Source organism: Palaemon carinicauda, chromosome 6 (assembly GCF_036898095.1).
Source record: "Palaemon carinicauda isolate YSFRI2023 chromosome 6, ASM3689809v2, whole genome shotgun sequence".
NCBI lineage: Eukaryota > Metazoa > Arthropoda > Malacostraca > Decapoda > Palaemonidae > Palaemon > Palaemon carinicauda.
The window spans coordinates 114,648,125-114,673,124 of NC_090730.1; the positions used below are offsets into that span (position 1 = coordinate 114,648,125).

Consider the following 25,000-nt stretch of genomic DNA (forward strand, 5'->3'; position numbering starts at 1 on the left):
GACAAAACAATTTCCTTATAAAATTCATGGATAATAAACACACAAAACATTTATATTGGGATAATATTTATTTATTTCTTTCCTCTATCATTAGGAAGTAAAATTCCGTTGTCATGGCATAGAAAGAGCATTAAAGAAAAAAACGTAAGAAATTATATATCTATAAACAAATAAAACAGTCACACAAGCATAATTATTGACTGTGAAGTATTTCAAATCCGTATAAAACAAAATAAGAAAATATCATTGTATCCCCTTTTATGTGGAAAAAATGTTTACCTTTCCTGGCATAACAATGGATAAGGAAAACTCCATGTAGAATTTAAGAAAAGATATTATCTGCTACCATGCTGCTCAATTTAACATTTAGTGATGACAGCTGTTTCAAGGTGCAGTTTTCTCTTATGGTTTCTCTTCAGGGCTACAATTGTTAAAGATGAAATTACATTTTTGTATAAAGATTATGGTGAGAATGAAAAATACTATAAACTTTGATATTATTAGACATAATTTAATAAATGGTAACTGTAAAAAAAAACTGTCATACATGGTTGGTAAATGGAGAGTAATTGTTATACACATTGAAACATTTTTCAAAGCTTCACTGGATCTGATGACCGAGTCCACAGTCTCCTCACTAATTTCAATGAAGTACCCAGTCTACCCCTAGTAATGAGTTCAACATCTATCCTTCTGGGTCGTTATCACATATCTGATGAGACCTAAACTGTGAGGCTTCTTTGGTCTCTCAGAGAATCAAGCTCATAATCCACGTTGTTCTCTGATTCGATTCCCCATGGTGCAGCACCACTCTTATGACAACTCTGGTCTTGGTACTCCAACATTCTCTCTGCTATGAAGTAGCTCCTTGATGCAGTCCCTGGTGTTTATGATTTTTTGTTTCTTTATATTCGTATAATTTCTGGAACTATCAATTTCTATTTGTGTATGAAAGTGGGCCTTTAAAATTTAATAAGAACAATGGAGATTTTTATGATTATATTTTGTAGGCTCTGTTCACCCTTGTTCAAATCCACAAATTTGCATTTTAACTACACGTAAAGGAAAATATGCATACAAAATGAAGAAAACGCTCGTTTAACAATGATTAATGATGCTTTCTATTTCTTGTGGGAAAGGATTAGAATCATGCCTCTCCCTAGTGATCAATTTATAAATCCTTGTTTAACAAGATCTCATTTCCATTGATCTCCTGATATGTAAAGGTTATAGATTTCTCTCTGTGACAACAGCTTCAATATCTTTTTTTCACTTATAATCATAAAATATGCTGAAGACTAGCAGTCTTCAAAGTATATTTAGAGTCCGGTGCTTTTAACATACTGAAAAATCCCTGATTATTCCAGTTCATATCTGATAGCACTTTTCTATCAAAAATTTTTGATATAGCGATCGATTTTTCAGTCTGTATTAATCTTTTTCACTGTTTTTTTTTTTTTTAAGATGAACTTATTTATAGTTATTTCTCTCCTGGCCTGTGATATTTATTGATGGGTGGTGATACTGTTCATGACGATGCAGATGAAATAGGTGTTTATCCACCAAGGATCTTTGAAGTTTTACAGATTTTATCAGAGTAATGTAAAATTATTCAATTTTCTTAATGTTAATGACATTTCCTTTTACCCTAAATATGATGACATTTGTTTTGTTTGTAACATTTCTTATTCCTTATCTTGGACATTGGTGATGAGTAAGTTACTGTTATTTTTTTTTAGTCGTTCTGAATCACATTTTGCATAATGATTAGCCTATCTCATATATATATATATATATATATATATATATATATATATATATATATATATATATATATATATATATATATATGTGAATATATATATATATATATATATATATATATATATATATATATATATATATATATATATATATATATATACAGTATATATATCATATATATATATATATATATATATGTATATATTATACCTATATATACATATATATATATATATATATATATATATATATATATACATATATATATAAACATCAAATGCAGCCGTTTCTAGTACACTGAGTGCAAAGAAGCGAAAAATAAATACTAATTATAATAGAAGAAACCCAAATTCAGGAAATAAGAGCACATTCTGGTGAGGTTAGTTTAGCAATTCAAAATACATACTCCAAGGTACATGATGAAATGGAAGCAAGTAAGGAAGAAATGGAGAGTAATTTTTAAAAAATTATATCAAAATCAGCACAAGAAATAGGTGGAAAAGGAAAACTATCAGGAAATACCAAAAACCTGTTAAAGAAAAGATTGGAAACGAGGTAAAATCCAAGAAGGGGGAAAAAGAACTAACATAACAGTAAAAAAAAAAAAAAAAAAAGATAAACTAAAAACCCATGATATTCGTAAACACAACCACACCAAAATTAAGGAAACAATAAAGAAAAGGAAGAAATATCGAATTGATAAAAAATAATACTTGGAAAAGGGCACCAACAGATGTTTGCTTTATAGAACGAAAATGGAAATATCAACAATAGAAATGACGCGATAAAAATGGCGGAGGAATTCTATACAATGCTATAAAATAGTATTATAAGAAATAACTTAGCCAATACAAGTAAATGAAGCACCTGAGCCAGTATTGAAAGTAACAGTAGTAGAAGTAAATGTAAGCATCAAAAGGCATGAAAAGGGGCAAAGTAGCAGAAGATGGCCTCACAATTGATGTAATATTAGATGAAGGAAATTTCATAGTATTAAAACTAGCTGAACATTACACAAAATGTCTGCAAAAATACTGTATACTTACAACTTAGCAAAACTTTATCATTACATTGATTTTAAAAAAAGGGACACACAAAACACATGGAAAATTACCGCCCTAAAAGTTCACTCTCGGTAATATGTAAAATATTTACAAACATCACATTAGTCCGATTAGAAAAACAGCTAGACTTTTCATTAACCTAGAGAGCAGGCAGGCTTTAAAAGTGGGTATTCATCATCTGAAAATATCCATGTAATTAACCAGGAGACAGAAATTAAAAGGATGTGCATGGGATGAAGAGCTTTGGGTAAACAAAATGAGATCATGAAAAGTGATATGCCACTTTCACTAAAAAGAAAAGTATTTAATTACATGGTCATACAAGTATCAACTTATGCATCATAAACTTGGAGTTACTAAAGCCTTAGAACATAAACTGGTTACAACTCAAAAAGCGTTTGAGAGAATAATGATTGGATTAACACTAAGAATCAGAAAAATAGCACCATAGATAGAAGAGCAAACTAAAGTGGAAGATATTCTAACATCTCCTAAGCCTATTGACGCAAAGGTCCTCAGTTAGATTACGCCAGTCGTCTCTATCTTGACCTTTTAAATCAATATTTCTCCATTCGTCATCTCTTACTTCGCGCTTCATAGTCATCAGCCATGTAGGTCTGGGTCATCCAACTCTTCTAGTGCCTTGTGGAGCCCAGTTGAAAGTCTGGTCAACTAATCTCTCCTGGGGAGTGAGAAGAGCATGCCCAAACCATCTCCATCTGTCCCTCAGCATAATCTCATCCACATATGGCACTCGAGTAATCTCTCTTATAGTTTCATTTCTAATCCTGTCCTGCCATTTAACTCCCAATATTCTTCTGAGGGCTTTGTTCTCAAATACACATATGACAATATTGGTTTATTGTCATACCACGACGCATATCCATGTAGTAACATTGATATCACTAAACTGATATATAACCTGGTTTTTTGGTGTAATTTCAAGCGATTTGTTTTCCAAATTTTATTTAACCTAGCCATTGTCTGATTTGTTTTTTTCAATCTTTTATTAAACTCTAATTCTAAATACCCTGTATTAGAGGTCATAGTTCCTAAATATCTATATGATTCTACCTCATTAATCCTTTCTCCTTCCAATGATACTTCATCTTCCAATGCACATTCCATTCTCATCATCTCTGTCTTTCTCCTATTTATCTTGAGGCCAATCTCCTGTGATATTTCATGCATTCTGGTAAGCAAGCATTGCAAATCCTGGAGTGTTCTGCTAATAAGGAAAGCGTCATCAGCATACTCTAGGTCAGCTAACTCCCTATTACCAAGCCTGTCTAATCCTTCTCCACCATCTCCATCTGTTCTATGCATTACAAAATCCGTGAGGATGGTAAACAACCTAGGTGACAACACATTCCCTTGGAGTACTCCACTTTTCACTGAAAATCCATTTGATAGGACTCCACTAACATTAACTTTGCACTTGCTATACTCATGAACACACTTAATCAAATTTACATACTTATGAGGAACTCCATAATAACGCAGGACTCTCCACAAAATTGGCCGGCGTACACTATCAAAGGCTTTTTCATAGTCTACAAATGCCATCATCAGTGAATTCCTATATTTTAGACAGTGCTGTACAACAAGTCGTCTTAAAATGGAAATTTTGTCAGCACAACTTCTACCTTCTTTAATCCCTCTTGTTCATCTCTCAACTTTTCATCAATCTTTCTCTCTAGCCTTTTTAGAATAAGCAAACTATATATTTTCATGAAAACTGACGTAAGTGTGATGAACATGTAATTATTGCAATCAGTCAGATCTCCCTTTTTGCCATTTTCAAAACACTCATAGCTTCCATTCATCCGGTTTTGTCTCTCCATGTCACATTCTACAAAATAATCTTGTAATTATTCCGGGAGTCACTTCATTTTCAGCCAATATCATTTCGGTAGTTATTCCATCGTATCCAGGGGCATTCCATCTCTTGAGTTTTTTAAGAATAGCTTCGACTTCAAACACAATGAATTCATTCATGGGCATATCAAGATCTTCATCAGCTTCAGGTATATCAATAAAATTATTCCCTTCATATCTCCTATTCATGACCTCACTAAAGTGTTCCATCCACCGTTGCCTTTCTTGATCCTCGGTTGTTATAATAGATCCATCTCTCTTTTTGATGGGTATATGCTTTTTCTTCTTTGCCCCACTAGATATTTCATTAATAATTTTAGGAGCAATTGTTACACCCTAACCACCATATATATACTTATATATATATATATATATATATATATATATATATATATATATACATATATATATATATATATATACAGTATATATATATATATATATATATATATATATATATATGTATATATATACACATACATATATATGTGTGTATGTATATGAATATATATATATATATATATATATATATATATATATATGTGTGTGTGTGTGTGTGTATGTATATGAATATATATATATATATATATATATATATATATATATATATATATATTTATATATATATGCTATGTATATACACTATATATAAATACATATACAAGATATATATATATAAATATATATATATATATAAATATATATATATATATATATATATATATATATATATACATATATATATATATATATATATATATATATATATATTTATATGTCAATATATATATATATATGTTTATATATATATATGTAAATTTATATATATATATATATATATATATATATATATATATATAAGCCATTAGGACAAAGCTTGTCTCTAACGCAAGGTGATAGCGTTAGAGGCGTCAATGTTTCCTGCAGGAATATTCATATTTCATCAGCTTCTTCAAGTTTTCAAGTGTAAACCTTTGGTTAGATGAGCAGCGATGGTTATTCCTTTTTTTTATATACTTTATTCACTACCATTACCTTCTTCATAGCCTAAAGATCTCTGAATTTTGAAAATTTCCACCTTACAATTTGTAATTTCTTTAAAATATAATCTCAACAATCGTAATATCTGTAGAAGCTTATGTATAAAAGGAATTGTAAAATTATGTAATCCAGCAAAAATCACTCGATGAAGACATAGTTTTATCGAAACAGTGCTCTAATGAATAAAGTATGAAGGAAAGGAATAATCATTGCTCATTAAACGAAAGGCTTGAAAACTTGAAGAAGCTGACGAGATTAAAGATTCATACAGGAAACACATTGACGCAACGAAGGCTATCGCCTTCAATGTAAATTGCAACCAATAGAAGCTGTCCCAAAAGCAGATACATATAAATATATATCTATGTATGTATGTATATATATACATATATATATATATATATATATATATATATATATATATATATATATATATATATACATAGAGCTTATATGTATACATATTTATAGTATATATATATATATTATATATATATATATATATATATATATATATATATATATATATATATATGATATGTATAGAGACTATACTGCATAAATACATACATATATATATATATATATATATATGGGTGTGTGTGTAATGAAAGTGGAGGTAACATTGGTGATGGGTGAAGGCAAAATGATAATAAATGTTGTGTTTATATTTCCTGAAACATCTGGTGTATCTTCTAACCATATCTCATCACAGAAATAAGTTCAAAAGAAAAACTTATAGTAATATTTCAGTTTGTTCATTTACCTTTGCTCGAAGGTTAAATTTTGGCATGCATATATATATATTTATTTGTGTTTGTTTGTTTGTGATTTTCTAACTCAGAAACTATTTGATTGAATCTAATGCAATTCATTGGGATACTGATCATGATCCAAGGACAATTTTAGTATATTTAACGAGTGATTGTGTCAAATGTCAAGGTCAAGGTAAGGAAAAGTTCAAGAAGGTCTTTTTGCTGTATTGTGGTCATTTTCATTAGATTTGCATAAAACTAGTGCCAAAATGCGGATAATTTAATTGTCTATCTTGTGATTTTGGAGCGATTGGGTCAAAGGTCAAGGTCAAGGTAAAAAACGGTCAGTTTTTATACTATTTTCCTGAAACTAATGCCCAAAGGTGCATACTTCAATTGCATATTTTGTGGTATACAACATGATCAAGGCCGCGGTCACGAAAAGGTAAAAAAAAACTTCTTATTACTATATCATGGTCGAAGCTCATGAAATTTGGTAGGATGATTGGCCATGATCCTCAGACAATTTGATTAAATTTTGGGAATGATTGAGTTAAAGGTGAACGTCAAGGTCCTTTAATGGTCAAAGACGTCTTTTGGCTAGATCGTGGCCATTTTTTTCCGATTTGCATGGAAAGTGCCCAAATGTGCATAAGTCGATTGCCTAACTTGTGATGTGGCGTTGGCGAAGGTATGCGCTTTACTGAAAGCCCGTTCTCGTTTCCTTATACTTTTGCTTTATTAAATGAAATAAAGAAGAGCTTCCAAAAATAATTATACTCCTAATAATCAGGAAGAAGAGTTAGTTTGCGTGTTATCCAATGATGATATCAAAATAAAGTATGACGAAAACTGTCAGTGTAAACTGGTTCAATAAAGATGGAGTTTGAAAACACTGAAATTAACTAAAGCCATAAAAGTCGCTTCACCATTGTGATTCAAATGTGATTAGAATGTATCTGAATAAAAACAGGATGACTTCAACACAAAAGAGAGAGAGAGAGAGAGAGAGAGAGAGAGAGAGAGAGAGAGAGAGAGAGAGAGAGAGAGAGAGAGAGAGAGAGCACGTTTTTCCTTTTTATTCCTCATTCTACATCGTTGCGAGGCTCTTCATTGTAAAGGCAGTCATTTATACTTATAATAGAAATTATAAACTGATTATAAACAGGAATATAGAAAATTTTATGATTTTTGGTCTTGACAGGAAAGGTAGCGGCGACATATTTTTGTCCTCTGCCTAACCATCATCTGATAGTTACTCTTGCTTTATAGTCGACTGACTGATGAATGAAGGCAAGACTCTTTAGCAGAGTGTGAAGGAGAAGCTGAGAGGATGGTCGTGTCCGTCATGTGGGATGACTTGGAAATTCTCCTCGCTTTCCTGATGCTTTCGTTCGCCCCACCGACTTCTATGTTCGATAGATCATGGTCACCATCTCTGCCTTGCAGGAACCCACGGACTCGGCATCTCTTCATGCTGTGCAGGGTGGCTACCAAGGGAGGCCAAACCTGGAAAGAGCAATGCCGTCCACATTTATCGGATATAGCGTCAAGAAACTTTATTGGTTCCAAACATTTCGCCCCTAATTTGAATAACAGGAGACTAGTTTTACTCATTTTCTCCCATCTTTTTAATAAGCATGAATGATTGCATTCAGGGCCTACTTCCTTCACATGTCTTTCAGTACGGGAGTTCAATATTACATTTACGAAACCTTATTCATTTCCCCACATACAAGGAAAAGCTTTTGAGTAAATAGAACTAATGCTAAGACCGTTAACTTAAGGCCTCAGATAGATCTTGAGAAATTCAAAAGAAAACGACTACGTACTTGTCCTTTTAGATGTGAGTTAAGCACATCAAATACGTCAATGGCCATTATGAAACCGTATACATACCTCGCAAGGTCGAGCCAGTAGAAGGACAGTTGGATAGACGCAGGTCAGTGATATAATCTTCAGCCAGTATGAAAGTACCTGGGTGGATGAAAAAACAAAATATTTATTACTTTTTCTGTATGATAGCATTCCTACCTTTCATTCTGTAGTGTTTAATAATGTTTTTATATCTGTTTATAAGTGTGAATATATCATTTCTTTACCGTATTTTTTAATATTTTTCCTCTTGAGCCCAACCAATATTTTATCATTCAAAAGTTGCAGCTATTCCACCAATGTTACCAACATCCGCCAATGCATCAGTTCCTGAGTCTTAGTCCTTACATTTTTCTATCTCTTGAATTTAAACAACTCTAAAAATATCCACTTACTCTTGCCTCAGATCAACTTTTAGACCAGCTTATAATCATTATTAGGCATGTTAATTTCCAACCATACAATAATAATAATAATAATAATAATAATAATAATAATAATAATAATAATAATAATAATAATAATAACTAGCTCGGTGCATAAAGATTATAGAGAAGTAAAGAATAAAGTGAAATAAGCTAATAGAAATTAAGAAATATGTTAAGATTTCTAATAGCATTGAATAGATATCCATATGAATATTAAGAAAGGAGGCGTATGTTGACCTGTTCGACATGAAAGCATTTGCAGAATATTTGAAGCGATTCAATTGTTAAATTATGAAAATTATTGCACAATCTGGTAACAGATGGAATAAAACTTCTTGAATACTATAATTTACTGTTACGATGGTCTACCTAGTACTACGTGCTGAATGGTCTTGGAAGATTTGGATGCAAGGGATAGTCAGAATGATGAAAAATCTTATACAACATGCACAAATATCTAACCAAACGACAGCCTTAGAGATTCATATGTACATCATGAATAAGGAATGTAGAAGACTGCTAATTTTATAGAGCAAATTGAGATGAGAGTCAGCAGCTGAAGACCAGATGAAGCAATATTTAATTTAAACATGTCATCGGAATCGATTGATCACCAAAAAAAAAAAAAAAATTAAAAAATTAAAAGACTCAATATGAGAATTTTTGTGCAATTGTAGAAGAAACATATTTTATGTTTTTATCAAAAGTAAATTTGCAATCAAGAATCATGACTAGAATTTTTAATGGGATATATACATTTAGATACACTTCCAAAGAAAAACCCTGGATGTTGAGGAGCCACTTCCTTATCCTGTAACAGGAGTCGAGATAAACTGATGTAAAGACAGCATCAAATAACTAACATTATTTAGAGACAACACAGGTATTTATATGCCCCCGAAGGGTCATGTAAGGATGACAATTGCACGTTTATATTCAATATTTTTTGTTGATATAGATGACATTAGCATAAAAATAGATAATATAATAACATACTGATAATAGAATTTGAATTAGCTTACTATATTCAACAACTTTTTGACGTGAAGTCGATGGCAGAAGCAGCGTAGAAGAAAGTTTTATTGCTTTCAAGTCGGTTTATTTATTCATTTATTTAATTATTTGTCTGTTTGTCTGTGGACAGGATTCCGTCAAAACTATCCGACGGATTTTGGCGAAATTTTCACCACAGATAAATCTTAGGTAATGGACGACCCGATTAAGTTTTGGAGAGGATCAGATCCGGATCTGGATTCCAGTTAATTTATTTATCTATTTTTCTGTGTCTGTTGACAGGATTACGTCAAAACTACTCGATGGATCTTGACGAAATTTTCACCACAGATAAATCTTAGGTAATGAACGACCAGATTAAATTTTGGAGATGATCCAGATCCGGATAAAGATTCCATTTTATTTATTTATTCATTTATTGTGTATCTGTGGACAGAATTACATCAGAACTACTCGACGGTTTTGACGAAATTTTCACCACAGATAGATCTTACGTCACGGACGACCCCATTAAATTATGGCTATGATCCGGATCCGGATTTGCCTTTTTCATCATTTTAAAGACAACGTCAAAACAAATTGACGGATTTTGACGAAATATCCACCACAGATAGATCTTCGACTTAGACCATGAATGACTCGACTCCATTAATCTTTGGTTGATGTCAAAAATCTCTGATTGCTCTTGATTGTATGTGCATTGCTTGCTGCACGGGTATTACATGGCTCCCCCTGAAGCAAACATGCATGTGAAAGAGGGTGACCTGCCCTAGAGAGTTGTACTGTTGTCAGGTTATCCTGCAGGTTTTAGGCAGTTAATGGTTATCTAATCGTCTTCACCATGAACATTAAGGAGTAAAACTTTTTGAGTAGGACAGATGACAAGGAATGAGCTCGTAGATGGGGAGCATAAGTAGTAGTTGGCAAGCATCGGTGTGCAAGAAGACGTGTGTTGCGATGAATAGCTCTTTTGGTATGTGGTGCTTTTCTGGTGGTTCGTACATCCGAAGGAAAGGGGAAAATTTCCCCATAATGTGGCATAGGAGTTAGAAATCATCGGAGGAGGTGGTGGACAAACCAAATTCTACAGGGATGGTCAACGGAACGCTGTATGCTATTACAGATGCTGAGACATCCATAGTATCGTTGGGAGCAGTCCTCTGTTGATCAGGACCCAGGGAATCGTTGGAGTGAGTCCTCAAAGCTGTTTTGAGGGTATGATGGAAAGTTTCCACGATTCTGATGGCTGTGAGGATATAAGTGGTAGTCTGATATAGGGTGATGTCAAAAAGATCCCCAAATGATGTCCACAATGGAGAGGTGAAAGTGGGACCCCTATCAGAAATAATTTGCTCTGGGATGTCGAATCTTGCTATCTAGAAAGTAAGGCAGCAGTACATAAGATGGATGTTGCATCTTGTACAAGAATGGCTTCAGCCCAGCAAGTGTAGCAATCAATTACTGTGAAAAGGTAACAATATCCTTGATAAGTGGGTAGGGGACCTACCAGGTCAACGTGAATATGAGCAAAAAGACGTTGAGATTAATGGAAAGTATCAAACCTGAATTCAAGAGTCTATCCACTTTTGAAGCTTGACATGAAAACATATTATTATTATTATTATTATTATTACTAGCTAAGCTACAACCCTAGTTGGAAAAGCAAGATGCTATAAGCCCAAGGGCTCCAACAGGGAAAAATAGCCCAGTGAGAAAAGGAAATAAGGAAATAAATAAATGATGAGAATAGATTAACAATATATCATTCTAAAAACAGTAACAGCGTCAAAACAGATATGTCCTATATAAACTATTAACAACGTCAAAAATAGAAATGTCATATGAAAACAGTTAAGACTCATGTCAGCCTGGTCAACATAAAAACATTTGCTTCAACTTTTGAAGTTCTACGGATTCAACTACCCGATTAGGAAGATCATTTCACAACTTGGTAACAGCTGGAATAAAACTTCTAGAATACTGTGTAGTATTGAGCCTCATGATGGAGAAGGACTGGCTATTAGAATTAACTGCCTGCCTAGTATTACGAACAGGATGGAATTGTCCAGGGAGATCTGAATGTAAAGGATGGCCTCTTTAGGAATGCCATGCTATATGAACATTGACTTCAGTAGCTGGGGAGTAGACCTGTACGAAGAATGTGAGGTAATGGATCAATTGAAATACCTGTCAGTGCATGGAAGTAAGTATCCACAGCCGTGGCTTGCCAGTACTTAAGTCGACACTGTTGGATTCATCGAGTTCAACATCTTCCCAACAGATGGACATGCAGGATGCCCTTTAGATTTTGTACTCAGTGTCCTTTCATTTGGCTTCTGCCATGGTCTTATAATTCATTCATAAGTGGACAGTGGCCAATGAGTTTCTGGACAGTTGTCAATGATGAGATTAAGTTTGCCAGAAATGTTTTGAATACTACATTGTACTTAGATATGGTAGAGAGATGCCAATGTTGATGTGTGAAACAAGGGTCAGACTGTTGAGTGAAGGCATACACAAGGAGCATATGATACGTGTGAATAATGAAGGACGTGACCCCTAAGAACTGGGGGAAGTGACAGACAGCCAATTACACTGCCAGAAATCTGAGGGCAAATGTAGAGTAGTTGGATTATTCCTTGGGAAGTTTTCTACAGATGAAGGCCATTGGGCATGGTTGACTAATGATCATTTGTTCAAGTTCTGTCTCTACAGCAGTGTCACTAGCATCAGTGGAGAGTAAGAGGGGTGTAGTTGTCACATGAAAAATAAGAGCATCAGCAGTGGAATGGGCTTTCTTTTCAATGAAGAAAGCCACTTACTAAATGGGGCCTGTCTTTAAGGGTTTTGGCTTGTTCTTGGGGGAGTCTTAGAGGGTGTAGGGAGCAAGAGTCGCGGTAAGGGCTTGGAGGAACCGGTGATAGCAATTCACCAAAACTAAGACCTCCTTCAGTGATATGACAGTTGAGGCCATGCCCCTCTGGAGTGATGTGATGACCAAAGAAAGCCACATACTTAACACCGAAGGTAAATTTGTCATACCTGATTACAAGGCCATTCTGCTGCAGGCAGTCATGGAGGATTCTAGGTGACACTTGTGGTTCTCTTTGGAGGTTGAGAATATTCGTGTTATTTGCATAACATACACAGAAAGAGGCCATCTATGAGTCATTGGAATGGGGACCAGCATTGAGAAAGCCAAGAGCAGGAGTATTTGAAAGTCTATGTGCTGAAGTGGGTGGTTATGGAAGTCTTGGGAATGTCTTCTGGGTTCATGGGCACCTGACGATACCCCATCAGGAGGTCGAGGGTCAAGAATACTTTAGCACTGTAAAGGTAGGTGGTGATATTAGCAATGTTGGATATGGACTAATGTACTTGTTCCATCTCGATAATAAGATGCCTGTAGTTCTCACAAGTGTGTATGGATCTATTCTTCTTCAGAACGATGTGCAGTGACGACAACCATTGGCTTTAGTCCTTTTGACAAAGGCCTATTTCTTCCATTTTACTGAATATGTGTTTAAAAGCTGCTAAATGGTATGGTGCCAAATTCATGATTCTTGCAAACACTAGGATAGATACTGTGCATGGCAGGAACCATGGGTATCTGGCATAGCTCAGGGTGGAAGATGTCAGCATATAAAGTGAGGAGGTTGTTGTAGGCATCCATAGGTTCATTGATATGGCAAGCAAGGTTGGAGCGAGCAGTTTATAAAGGTGTGGACAAGTAATAGCTGGAGTTGACTAAACTTCAGTATACAACGTAAAGCTGGAGGTGGAAATGGGCATGGAAATCCGCACTGAAGAGAGGCAGTAATGTCAGAAACTATAAAACTCCACTAATACTCTTTTTTTTTCACACCAATATCTCTACATTAAATTGTCAATTAGCTGATGCTTCCTCCCCAATGCCTTCTATCAAAGGTATCCTCTTCCATCAAATGTCTTCTCTCTATATCACCCTGCACCTCATTTTGCCATCTAATTCTCTGCCTCCCTCTTGACACTCTCCCACTAAGAGATTCTTCCAAAGTCCTCTTCACTCCCCATAACATCTATCCTCAACACGTGCCCACATCATCTCAGTTGTGATACTTATCTGGAATCATTACCATGCCTGTCATTATTCTTATTTCATCCTTTTCTCATCTTTGAAGAAGTGATTTCCCCATAATCCACCTCAGAATTTTCATCTTTGTTCACTCAAGCTTTGCTTCCACTTTTCGTCTTAACACCCAATTTTCCAATCCATACATTAACACTGGCCTTATTACTGTGTTATAGATCTTGGCTTTAGCTTGATTAGCATTTGCTTATCACATACCACTCCTGGTACCTCCTTCCACTTCCACCATGCTGCTTTAATTTTATTTTCAACTTCAGCCTCACACCCTCCCTCCCGTTTTACAGTATAGTAAATCCCAAGTATCTCAATTGTTCTACCTGTTTTATAACTGAACCTCTACTTTCATGTATGGCTATCCTTTCCCTACCTTTCTTACTGCTTACCATAGCTGCAGTCTTATCTACATTTACTGCCAAGCCACTCCTTTCTAAAGTCTCTTGCCACTCTACAATCCTTCTCTGTAATTCTTCTTCATTTTAGCAGTAATCACTAAATCCTCTGCATATAGCAGCTGATCTCTTAACTCAATGCATCAAAGATCAGCGCTATTAAAAAGGGGCTTAATGCTGACCCCTGGTGTAATCCAACACTAACTTCAAAGGTTTCTGTTCCTCCAACAGCTGTTTTTACTTTTGTCCTTGTTCTTTTGTATATCATCTCTACCATTTTAACCAACTTCTCTGGGATTTGCCTCTTCCTCAAGCACTTAAACATCACTTCCCTTGGTATTCTATCACAAGCCTTCTCTAAATGTACAAAAGTACAGAAGAGTTTTAGTTTCCCTCTAGTCCCTTTTCCTGTAACTGCCTTACTATAAATATAAAGATGGCATCCACAGTCCCTCTTCCCTTCATGAGTCGATGCTGCTGCTTCCCAATCTTTATAATCTCTCTCAATCTTTCATCTAGCACCCTCTCAAAAACTTTCAAACCATACTCTGTTAGTTTAATTCCCCTGAAATTATCCCATTCCATGATGCCACCTTTCTGCTTAACTATAGATACCATTAGACTCTCCTAGCTCCTCTTCCTCATTTTCAGTATCTAATAGTTGCTCAAGATATTCTCTCCATCTGATTTGAATATCATCATTCCTATGCGATATATTTCCATCTCTATCCCTGATGACTACTAGTTTCCCAAAATCCAGTCTTGGCCTTTTCCTCAAGTTTGAAATCTTATAAATATCCTATTCTCCTTCCTTTGTTCCTAGACTTTCATCTAATTGCCCTACCACTCCTCCAATAGTTATAACTACTTTCTCCCTTGAATCCTTTTCCTCTTTTTTGTAAAGTTCCTCTGCTCCTTGTGCCTCTCATACTTTCCAATCCATGAATGCCTTTGATTTTCTTTTGATTGATTCTTGCACCTCTCTGTCCCACCACCATGTCCACCGGTTCTTCCCAATAATGCCTCCATTTCATCTAAACATATTTCGTTTATACCCACCCAGATATTTTCCACTCTGTTAACCTGTCCAATATCTAAGTTCAACCTTTCTAGTCATCTTTCTCTCACAATCCTCCTAAATTGCTCACATTTTTTCCTTTAAGGTCGCAAACCTTAATTTTAGATCTCCTCTCTCTCCTTTTGGGTTTTCTACCTCTCATTTTAAAATCCTTCACTACCAATTTATGTTGTTTAACACATGCTTTCCCCGAAATTACTTTACAGTTCATCACATTTTTTTTTGTCTCCTTCTCTAACGAATATGTAATCTACTTGGCTTTCCACTCTTCCACTATCTTAGGTTATCAGATGCTTATCTGAAACCAGGTGCTCATACATGCCAACTCAAAACTCCATCGCTTCTCTTCCTCACTCTACCATTCAGGTCTGCTCCTAGGATTAGCTTCCTTTTAGGGGCATTTGATGAAATTATATCTTTTATGTGATCCCTTATTGGGATCTTTAAAAGCCTTATCATTTATTCTCTTTACTTTTACCAATTTTTTCCTTCCAGTTATTACGTATTATAACCACAACTCCATTTCATTCCACTTATAACATGAAATTCTACAAATACTAGGTGCCCCAAATGACGTTGTTACCATTTTGTAACTATGGGTTGTGGTAGTAGATACATTGACGGGCATAACACGGACACCAATAGTATTTTTGAATGATAGGGTCGTGCCTTTATGAGGGAACGTAGCAGAAGGGGAAAAAAAGCCATAAGCATCAACCAGAAAGCACACATGAGATCCTGAATAAAGCATAAGAAATGCTTTGTGAACCAGGAGGCCACCACCACAAGTAATGGCCTACTTACACATTCTTTTGCCATTGACAGCCCACTTTTAGTAACACAACTGAAGGTGAGGGTCAGCATAAGTGGGTGACGAGTGGCTATGTTGCTGCTCAGTTATGTCAGGAGGTGGGCATCAATGTCCTAAATCATTCAACTTAGCTTAAGTCAGTGTTGAATGGCTGCCCTTTTCATCAGGAGTAGAGTTATTGAAGAAGTTGCAGTCCCTAAGAGCGTTGACTCTGGTTATCAAGTTCTTCATAGGCAAGGTGTCAACATTAGGTATTGTGGCTTGCACCAGTTCCAGTAGGAGTTGTACCCACCAGGCACAAAGCAGATTCACATCACGAGGAAAACCATCTGTGGCAGGCTGAAGGTGAGCAATACAATTATTTCTCTGAGGGATATCGACACCTTTTTTATCACAATTGGTTGCTGAGAGAGCTGAAAAATCTTGGCTACACTGGCAGCTAGAACGTACAATTACAAGGGGTATTTGAGGACTTAATTCCACTTTTTGCAAAGCATGTTGGAGATATCTGAAATGGTATCATAGGGGATCTAGTGAGATCATAGTTGGCTTTCCTGCTTGAGCAGGTCACACTATTAATGCAGAACTGAACCTCAGAGCGCTAAACCCAGGAAAATGTATCGCTACTAACGAAGGCCGAGAGCCTCACTGTGGCAGCATGGATAGAGGAGTTGGGGTTGGTGGTTGGGACCGGTTGAAAATACGGCCGACAAAGCAGTGAGTTAAGTGTTCGAGGCACTCTGCAGGTCACTAACTGGATGTGAGTGGATGCGGAATTAATACGAAAATAGCTTCCGAAAAACTAACAGTATTTAGAAACAACACAGGTATTTATAAGCATAAGTTGATAAATGCATGTTTATATGCAATGTTTTTCTGTCAATAAACTTTGCATTGGCATTAAAATGGGTAATATGATAAATGAATGATAATAGAGTTTTAATTAGTTTGCTATTTTCAACGACTTTTTTATGTTGAGTTCAATGTCTGTTACAATGTAGAAGAAAATATAGATAGGGCATTCATCTTTATGTGAATGTGCATTGCTTGCTGCTCGTGCATTACAAACCTACTTAAAATCCTACTTTTGAGGGAATTATGAGAGTTCAATTTCATCCCCTAATTTGCATCATGCAATAATTTTAGGTAGATCTACATTAAGGGATTTACAACCAGAGATGGAATTGATGCAGGGAGCATCTGCATATGCAAGAAACTAGTTTGTATGGCTAAACCTCATGTCTTTCATAAGTAACAGGAACAAGACTGGGCCAATAACTATACCCTGAGGAACACTGATCAATACATTTCTATAGTCACTATAGTGCCCATCAACAACTACTTTTTACGATCTACTACCTAAAAATTCAATAAGGATGCTAAGAATGGACCTGCCTACCCCAATTTGTTTAAGTTTGACAAAAAGGTCCATATGATTAACACAGTCAAAGGCAACTCTAAAATCTAGGCCAGTCATACACATTTCCTGACCTCAATGAAGGGATTTCTGCACAGGCCAAGCTTCAAACTATAAAGAGTTGATTACATTCAGCATATTTATTAAGATGATCTTCTAGAAGACGTTCAAAAAATTTAGATAATATGGTTTCATGTTAACTGGGCGGTATTAAGCAGGGATAGAACTATTGTAAAAAAAATTATCCTTGTTACACATGCTTTAAAGGTTTAAAGTTTTACGAACCATAGTAAACATGACAATCACATTACTACTACTGTATATGGCAGATTGGAGCTAGTAAAGAGAATCCCAGATGCTGGTAAAATAGATTTTCAGTCCTATTCAGAGGAGCAAGCTGAAAGAGAATGTAAGGATGGGTAGAGTTAAGAGGTTAAATGAAAACAAGAAACATAAAGAAATAAATTTCAATTTGAGTGGTATTAGAGAGTAAATATAATGGATGATGATAAGAAAATAGAAATGAAGAGTTTAAAATGTTCTTCCCTTTCAGTGGTTTATTATTTAGATTGATGGAAAATGTTGTCTATTTTTTTTTCTTCATCTCTCATTCGCTCTCAACCTAAGGTGTAACTCGCAATGGTTGATTTACAATTAGGAGCATAAATTGCTGATAAATTATTATACAGAGGTATTCTCTCTTTCTAGAGACGTGACCAATTGGCCTCCCCAGCTTGATTCAAGACTTGAACTTGGATCCTTGGCCTAATAGCTGTGTTTGTTAAGACAATATAATGATGGAGAGAGAGAGAGAGAGAGAGAGAGAGAGAGAGAGAGAGAGAGAGAGAGAGAGAGAGAGAGAGAGAGTGTGTGTGTGTGTGTGTGTGTGTGTTACTAACTATTGATTATAGTAGTAATGTTGGGATGGACTGACTGGGGTTTGTAAAGTATAGGTAGAAGGGAGGATTGCCTTGATTTATGGAGGCAAACGTGGTAAAGGTATCTGTATAGATTATAGGATATAAATAATCCAGGTATGTTATAAAGGGCAATTTTTCATTCACCATATGAAATAGATGACAAAAAAAGATTATACGAAAATAAAAGTTTGCTTAGTCAGTGGAGATGGCTTCTTCGCCATTGCTCTTTATGAAACTAATGTAAGAAAATTTAGATATTAAAGAAAAGAAGAACGATATATAAAGTTTAACGGAGCCTAATTAAGAGTAAAAGAAGGGAAGAATCAGAAGAGAAAGAGAGCCTAACAGTTGATTTAATAATAGATGGAGGCGATTTCGTAGTAGTAAAACTCGCTAAACTTTAAAGAAAATGCAAGAACGCTCTATAGTGTCTATACTATAACTTGGAAAATCTTATCATTATATCAATCCACAAAAAGGTGGACAAGAGACCTGAAAAGCTGACGCCCAATAAGTTTACTCTCGGTAATATATAAAATATTTACAAAGATCATATTAGGCCGGCTTTAGGATCTGATATTCGACAACTGCCCATACCCAAGTAATTAACCAATTAAGAAAAAAATCAACAGTGTGACAAGCCATTATAAATAACATCTATAGACTATGAGAAATCTTTTGTTTATGTCAAAACCTCAGCAGTAATGAAAGCCCTTCAAAGACAAGGTATAGATGAGTCTTATGTTAGAACATTTGAAGATATCTACATGGGAAGTACAGTAATCCTAAAACTACATAAAGATAGTGAGAAAATTCTGGTTAAGAGTGTTAGACAAGGAGGCCATATCTCTACTAAATTACTCACAGTGTGCCTAGAAACAGCTTTTGAAAATCTAGATTGGTAAAATGCAGGAACTATCATCAATAAGGAACATGTTAACAATTTAAAATTCGCATATGACATAGTTCTGTTTAGTGAATCATGGGAGAAATTGAAAAAGATGATAGAAAATTTGAATAGAGAAAGCAGAAATATAGGGCTGAAAATGTATGAGTAAAACTAAGATAATATTCAATGAAAATGCAGAGACAACAAATAAGGGTAACGGATGAACCGCTGGAGATTTTTAATGAATATACCTAATATTACCCCGGGGCACAAGACTGAAATTGAAAGAAAGATAAACATAGGATGGGGAGCTTTTAGTAAACAAAATGAGATTCAGCTTCTTTGTCTGCATCTTTTCCCACTTTCATATGGGGTCGACGTTTCTGGCTAGCGTTCACCATCTACCTCTGTCCCATTGAAGAACACTGGCCAGAAACACATGGACATATAGGCTTCCCCAAAACCACCCATCATTAGCTCACAAGGATGGTGAGGTTGCACCAACCAAAGGAACGTGTCAAGTTTGAGTGGGACTTGAACTTCAGTCTGGCATTCACCAGTCAGGGACGTTACCACATAGGTCATCACAACCCCACTTCTTCTTTTCCTGCACATTAGCAACTTTCCTGGGACCCATGGCTAATAACATACGAGTTGAATAAAGCAACACGCTATAGCTCAGTCACTAACAGCACGAAAGCAAAATCACTAACACAAATTCAATGTTAAAAACAGGGCTGCCGAAATGAAATGATCGAGGGACGCCGACAAGTAAAAGCATGATGGGATAGAAGCTCACCCATAGGAGAGCAAGTTCATATGGCTGTAACTAGCATCAGAGTAGGGAGATAACCAATGGGAGCATGGGAGGATGGTGTTGGTGCTTCTCGTCTCATTCCATCAAACCTTTGACATGGTTAATTCCATCCGAGTGCAAGAAAACATCTAATGGTGAATATTTTCTTCTTTAAGATAGTGGATCGGTTGAACAGCGTATCCTTTTATTTTCAACTTCTACCAATATTAGCCTACTGGAGAAATCAGACGATTGGTTCGGAGATGGCACATTTAAAATAGTACCCAAATTGTTTTACCAATTGTACACTATTCATTGTTTAACTTCGAAAGGGGTTATTCCGTGTGTATATGTTCAGCTATCAAATAAACGACAAGCGACGTATCAAGATATTCTCCATTAACTACTAACTAAAAACCCAAGACTAAATCCAAAGACTTTCGTTATCGACTATGAACATGCTTCTAAGAACAATATTGAATAGATCTTCCCCATTGTAGCAGTTAGAGGATATTTCTATCATTTATCTTGATACATATACTGCAAGGTGCAAAATGAGGGTCTCCAAACTAAATACCAAACTGATGCTGATTTTTTCCCGCAAAACCGTATGATTGCTGCTTTAGTATTTGTACCCCCAAAAAAGGTAATTGAATCATTTGAGATTCTGCAAGAAATTTTGCCATCAGAAGCTGATATAATCATAGATTATTTTGAAGAAACATATATTGGCAGAAGGCATCGAAATACACGGCGTCCTCCACGTTTTCTGATAAGAATGAGGAACATGTACACTCGTGTAATTTAAGGTTTACCTCGAACTAACAGCGCACTAGAAGGCTGGCATAACCATATCCAGGCTCCTTTTACTTCATTTCATCCAAATATCTGGAAGTTTCTTGAAGTGTTGAAGAGGGAACAAGCACTAGCTAGCGTGACCATCCATCAAATGTTTCTGGGTAGCCAGTACCTTCTAAACAGAAACGTTACCAGTGTTCCAGCCTCCGAATAGCAAATATTGTAAAAGACTTTCAGAACCGCGGTGTTAGAATTTTTGAAATATATAGCCCACAATTTACAATTTTAGTACATTAAATTTTTTGCTTTTTGTTCAACTCACATAAGTACCCATTAAGTATATCATGTTATATTTTCATTATCTTTGCAACTCATATGTACGCATTTAAGTATTAGCAATAATGAAACGTTGGTTTTAATAGTTTTTATTTATTTTCAATACCCCATTTCTAATTTTCTATTAAAGAGGGGCAATTATCCGTGGGGCAGTTATCATATGAAGCAATTGTCCGTGGGCAGTTGTCCTGATACCATACACACACACACACACACACACATATATATATATATATATATATATATATATATATATATATATATATATATATATATATATATATCACATAAACCACAATACTCTTTAATATCAAATTCGCTATGCCATGGGACCTCAAACTCTAATAAGAATGTGTTCATTATTGCTAAATTATTTTTGTGCAAAAGTTCACCAACATTTTACCTTCAGCATTCTGTTCTCCCAGACCAAGTACTCTGTTGCTGCCCACATGGCCATTCAGGTCGACCATAATCGCTATGTCACTATCAACTGGACACTGGTCACATACTTCCTGATGCTTTCCATAGAAAAGTTCCTTCTCCTCATCAGCTCTGCCTTTTTGGGTGGCGTAGGACTATATTATTGTAGTTCTCTGCTCATTAATTTTCATTGTTACTGCGACTATTCTCTCAGTCTCATATATAATATCTTGGATAAAGTTGGAAAATAATTCATGTGCAAATATTATTCCCAAACCCAGTACATCAAATCATTGTCGGCATGAACGGTCTTTCTGCCATGTCCCCTCATTCTTGTCTATGCAATTTCAATATTTTTTGTATTCTTCTCTAGTAGTTCAACGATTTCCTCACATCTTTCTCTCATGGTCCCAACATTTATAGTTCCAATGAAAGTATACTCCTCAGGGGGTGTCCAATTTCAATCCTGGGTCCGTCGTCGATAAATCTACGTTGAACTTGAGCTATTTTCAACTCCTGCTGGCTAGCTAGGCCTATTGCGGGTTTATTTTCCAGATCCTTCTCCCCAATAGGTTATAGATTTTCTGGATAAATTTCGAGTAAAGTGTCATGTCAGAACCATCCAATACACCTCTACAATAGTGGGATTCCAGCCTATGTTGCTGTGATGGGGGAAACCTCTAAAAATCACACTTTTTGTAAATTCCTTACTATTGAATAGGTTGAAATTATTCTCGTTTTATATTTCATATATGACTGATCTATCTTAACGTTGTTACTGATCTTAAGCATTTTTATCATGCACTACTTATATATAGTTTATTGGCTATTCCCTTATTTCCTTTCCTCATTGGGCTGCTTTCCTTAGAGCGCTAAGGGTTGTAGCATTTTACTTTTCTAACCAGGGCTGTAGCTTGGCTAGTGATAATAATGATAATAATAGATAGAAATATAGATAGATAGATAGCATTTTAGAATAATAGATACATTCCCTAGTGTTTTTATGTTAATAGCTTCATTCGACGCTCAAAAGATGAAATCAACGCCGATTCACGTTAAAAATAAAGTTATATATATATATATATATATATATATATATATATATATATATATATATATATATATATATATATATATATATATATATATATATATATATATATACGAAGAACAATCAGTGGAATTTCTAATGTTTCCTTTTACATTAGTAATGGAAAAAAAATTTATTATGAACATTGATCCTAAAAAAAAGAATATCCTATGAATGACGATGAAGTAATTTGAATGCATGTCATACTGAATGATCTAAAAATATTCATTTCTAGAATCTATTGTTGCAATTAAGTAGAATATTTTTTTCTACGCAATCTATGGTACAAGATTGGGGATAGGTCTTCTTGATTATAGTTATCTTTAAAATTAATCCTATAATATCGCCTGTGCCTCCCTGAAGCTACTCATAGCCATTTCAATATATCAAAGTCCAATTGGATTAAAGAAGGCAACACCTCTACAAAACTAAGATCTTGATGGTTTATTGATAGATCACTAAAATCAATAAAATGTCATACAGCAATTATGGAATTTTTAGTATACCTTTGACCAACCAGGGACTTCAACTTCCGATGACTGTGTCATTAGCAGCACGTGGTAGGGCAACATGAACAGCACTGACATCAACATAGCTCCACATAGTACGCTGATTCCTACGTCTGATTTCAAAACCTAAATGGGAAGACAAAATCAATGAACTGCAATGCAAATGATTATGGAAAATTATTCATAGAATAGAATTTAAAAAAAAAAAAAAATAAATAAATAAATAAATACTGAGAATTCGGAAAATCTTAACATATAAACTCCACTTAATATGAATTAAGATATTTTTGTTCTAAAGAAGTAATTAATTAGCTTAAAATACAATATCATGGCCTATGCTGTACTTCAGAAAAGGTCGTAAGATTGATTTTCACTTCCTATTATAATACATATTAACAAAGAGTCGATTGAAATCAAAATGTTACAATACACTTGTATAATGGATTTTTCTCAGCCTCAATGGCAAAACGCTACAAAAATTGTTTTGACCCATCAAATGAAATAACACTCCATGTGACTAGTAAAATTTAACATAACATGCCATGTAGCCTACTCATGATAGAGGTCAGCTTGAAAATGAGCACTTTAGGGAAATGTGTATATTGACTTTGTCGACCCCAGGGCTCTGTAGAAACTTTTCACATTTTGGATTGATATTCTACTTATAGGAAGTATTTTGATACTGTACCTTTGCAAAGTATTTTGATACTGTACTTTTGGAAAGTATCTTGATACTGTACCTTCGGGAATTATTTGGATACTGTAATTTCGGAAAGTGTTTTAATACTGTACTTTTGGAAAGAGATTGAACTTAGTCCTATATAACTGTGGAAAGAATCAAACGTTAAGTTTCTCTTTATTTTTTCTTTATTTGATTTCATAGCTGTACAGATTTCCATTATTGAAATAAAAGTTTACATATTCTATAATATAGTTATAACTACGAAAAACAAAGGAAGAAAAAGTATCCCGTCATTTTAGACAACCAAATGTTTTATCAAAGCACGTCTACAATCATCTTTCGCTCGGTATTTTCGCACACGAGAAGGGATACGCCTATCAATCATGTTGGCTAGATCTTCATTCAAAAGAATAACATGCTCAACACTTATATACAATTGTGACTAATTCAAATTTAAAAGATTACTAGCATAAAATTCCATTCTTTTATATATATATATATATATATATATATATATATATATATATATATATATATATATATATATATATATATATATATATACACACACACACACACATACATATATATATATATATATATATATATATATATATATATATATATATATATATACAGTATATATATACATATATATACATATATATATATATATATATATATATATATATATATATGTATGTATATATATATATATATATATATATATATATATATATATATATATATATATATATACATATATATATATATATATATATATATATATATATATATATATATATATATGTATATATACATATATATTGTTAGTAATGGAGGTCATTGTGCCACCTTTTTTGCTTTGTTAAAACAAAGACCCCACCAGCAAGGACTTGGTCGGCATGCCACGAGTT

General features: G+C 34.4%; 1 protein-coding gene across 2 annotated transcripts in view; it reads right to left on the reverse strand.

Annotated features, from left to right (window-relative positions):
- Positions 1-6,346: 6,346 nt before the first annotated feature.
- LOC137642168 (pinopsin-like) overlaps positions 6,347-25,000 on the reverse strand; it is a 102,923-nt gene continuing 84,269 nt past the window's right edge. For both annotated transcript variants that reach the window (XM_068374706.1, XM_068374705.1), the window contains exons 6-8: positions 23,399-23,527; positions 8,402-8,479; positions 6,347-8,011 (exon numbers count right to left, since the gene is read on the reverse strand). In XM_068374706.1, the coding sequence (XP_068230807.1) occupies positions 7,769-8,011; positions 8,402-8,479; positions 23,399-23,527 (450 nt within the window). In that variant the 3' untranslated portion in view covers positions 6,347-7,768. The remainder of the gene's footprint in view (positions 8,012-8,401; positions 8,480-23,398; positions 23,528-25,000) is intronic.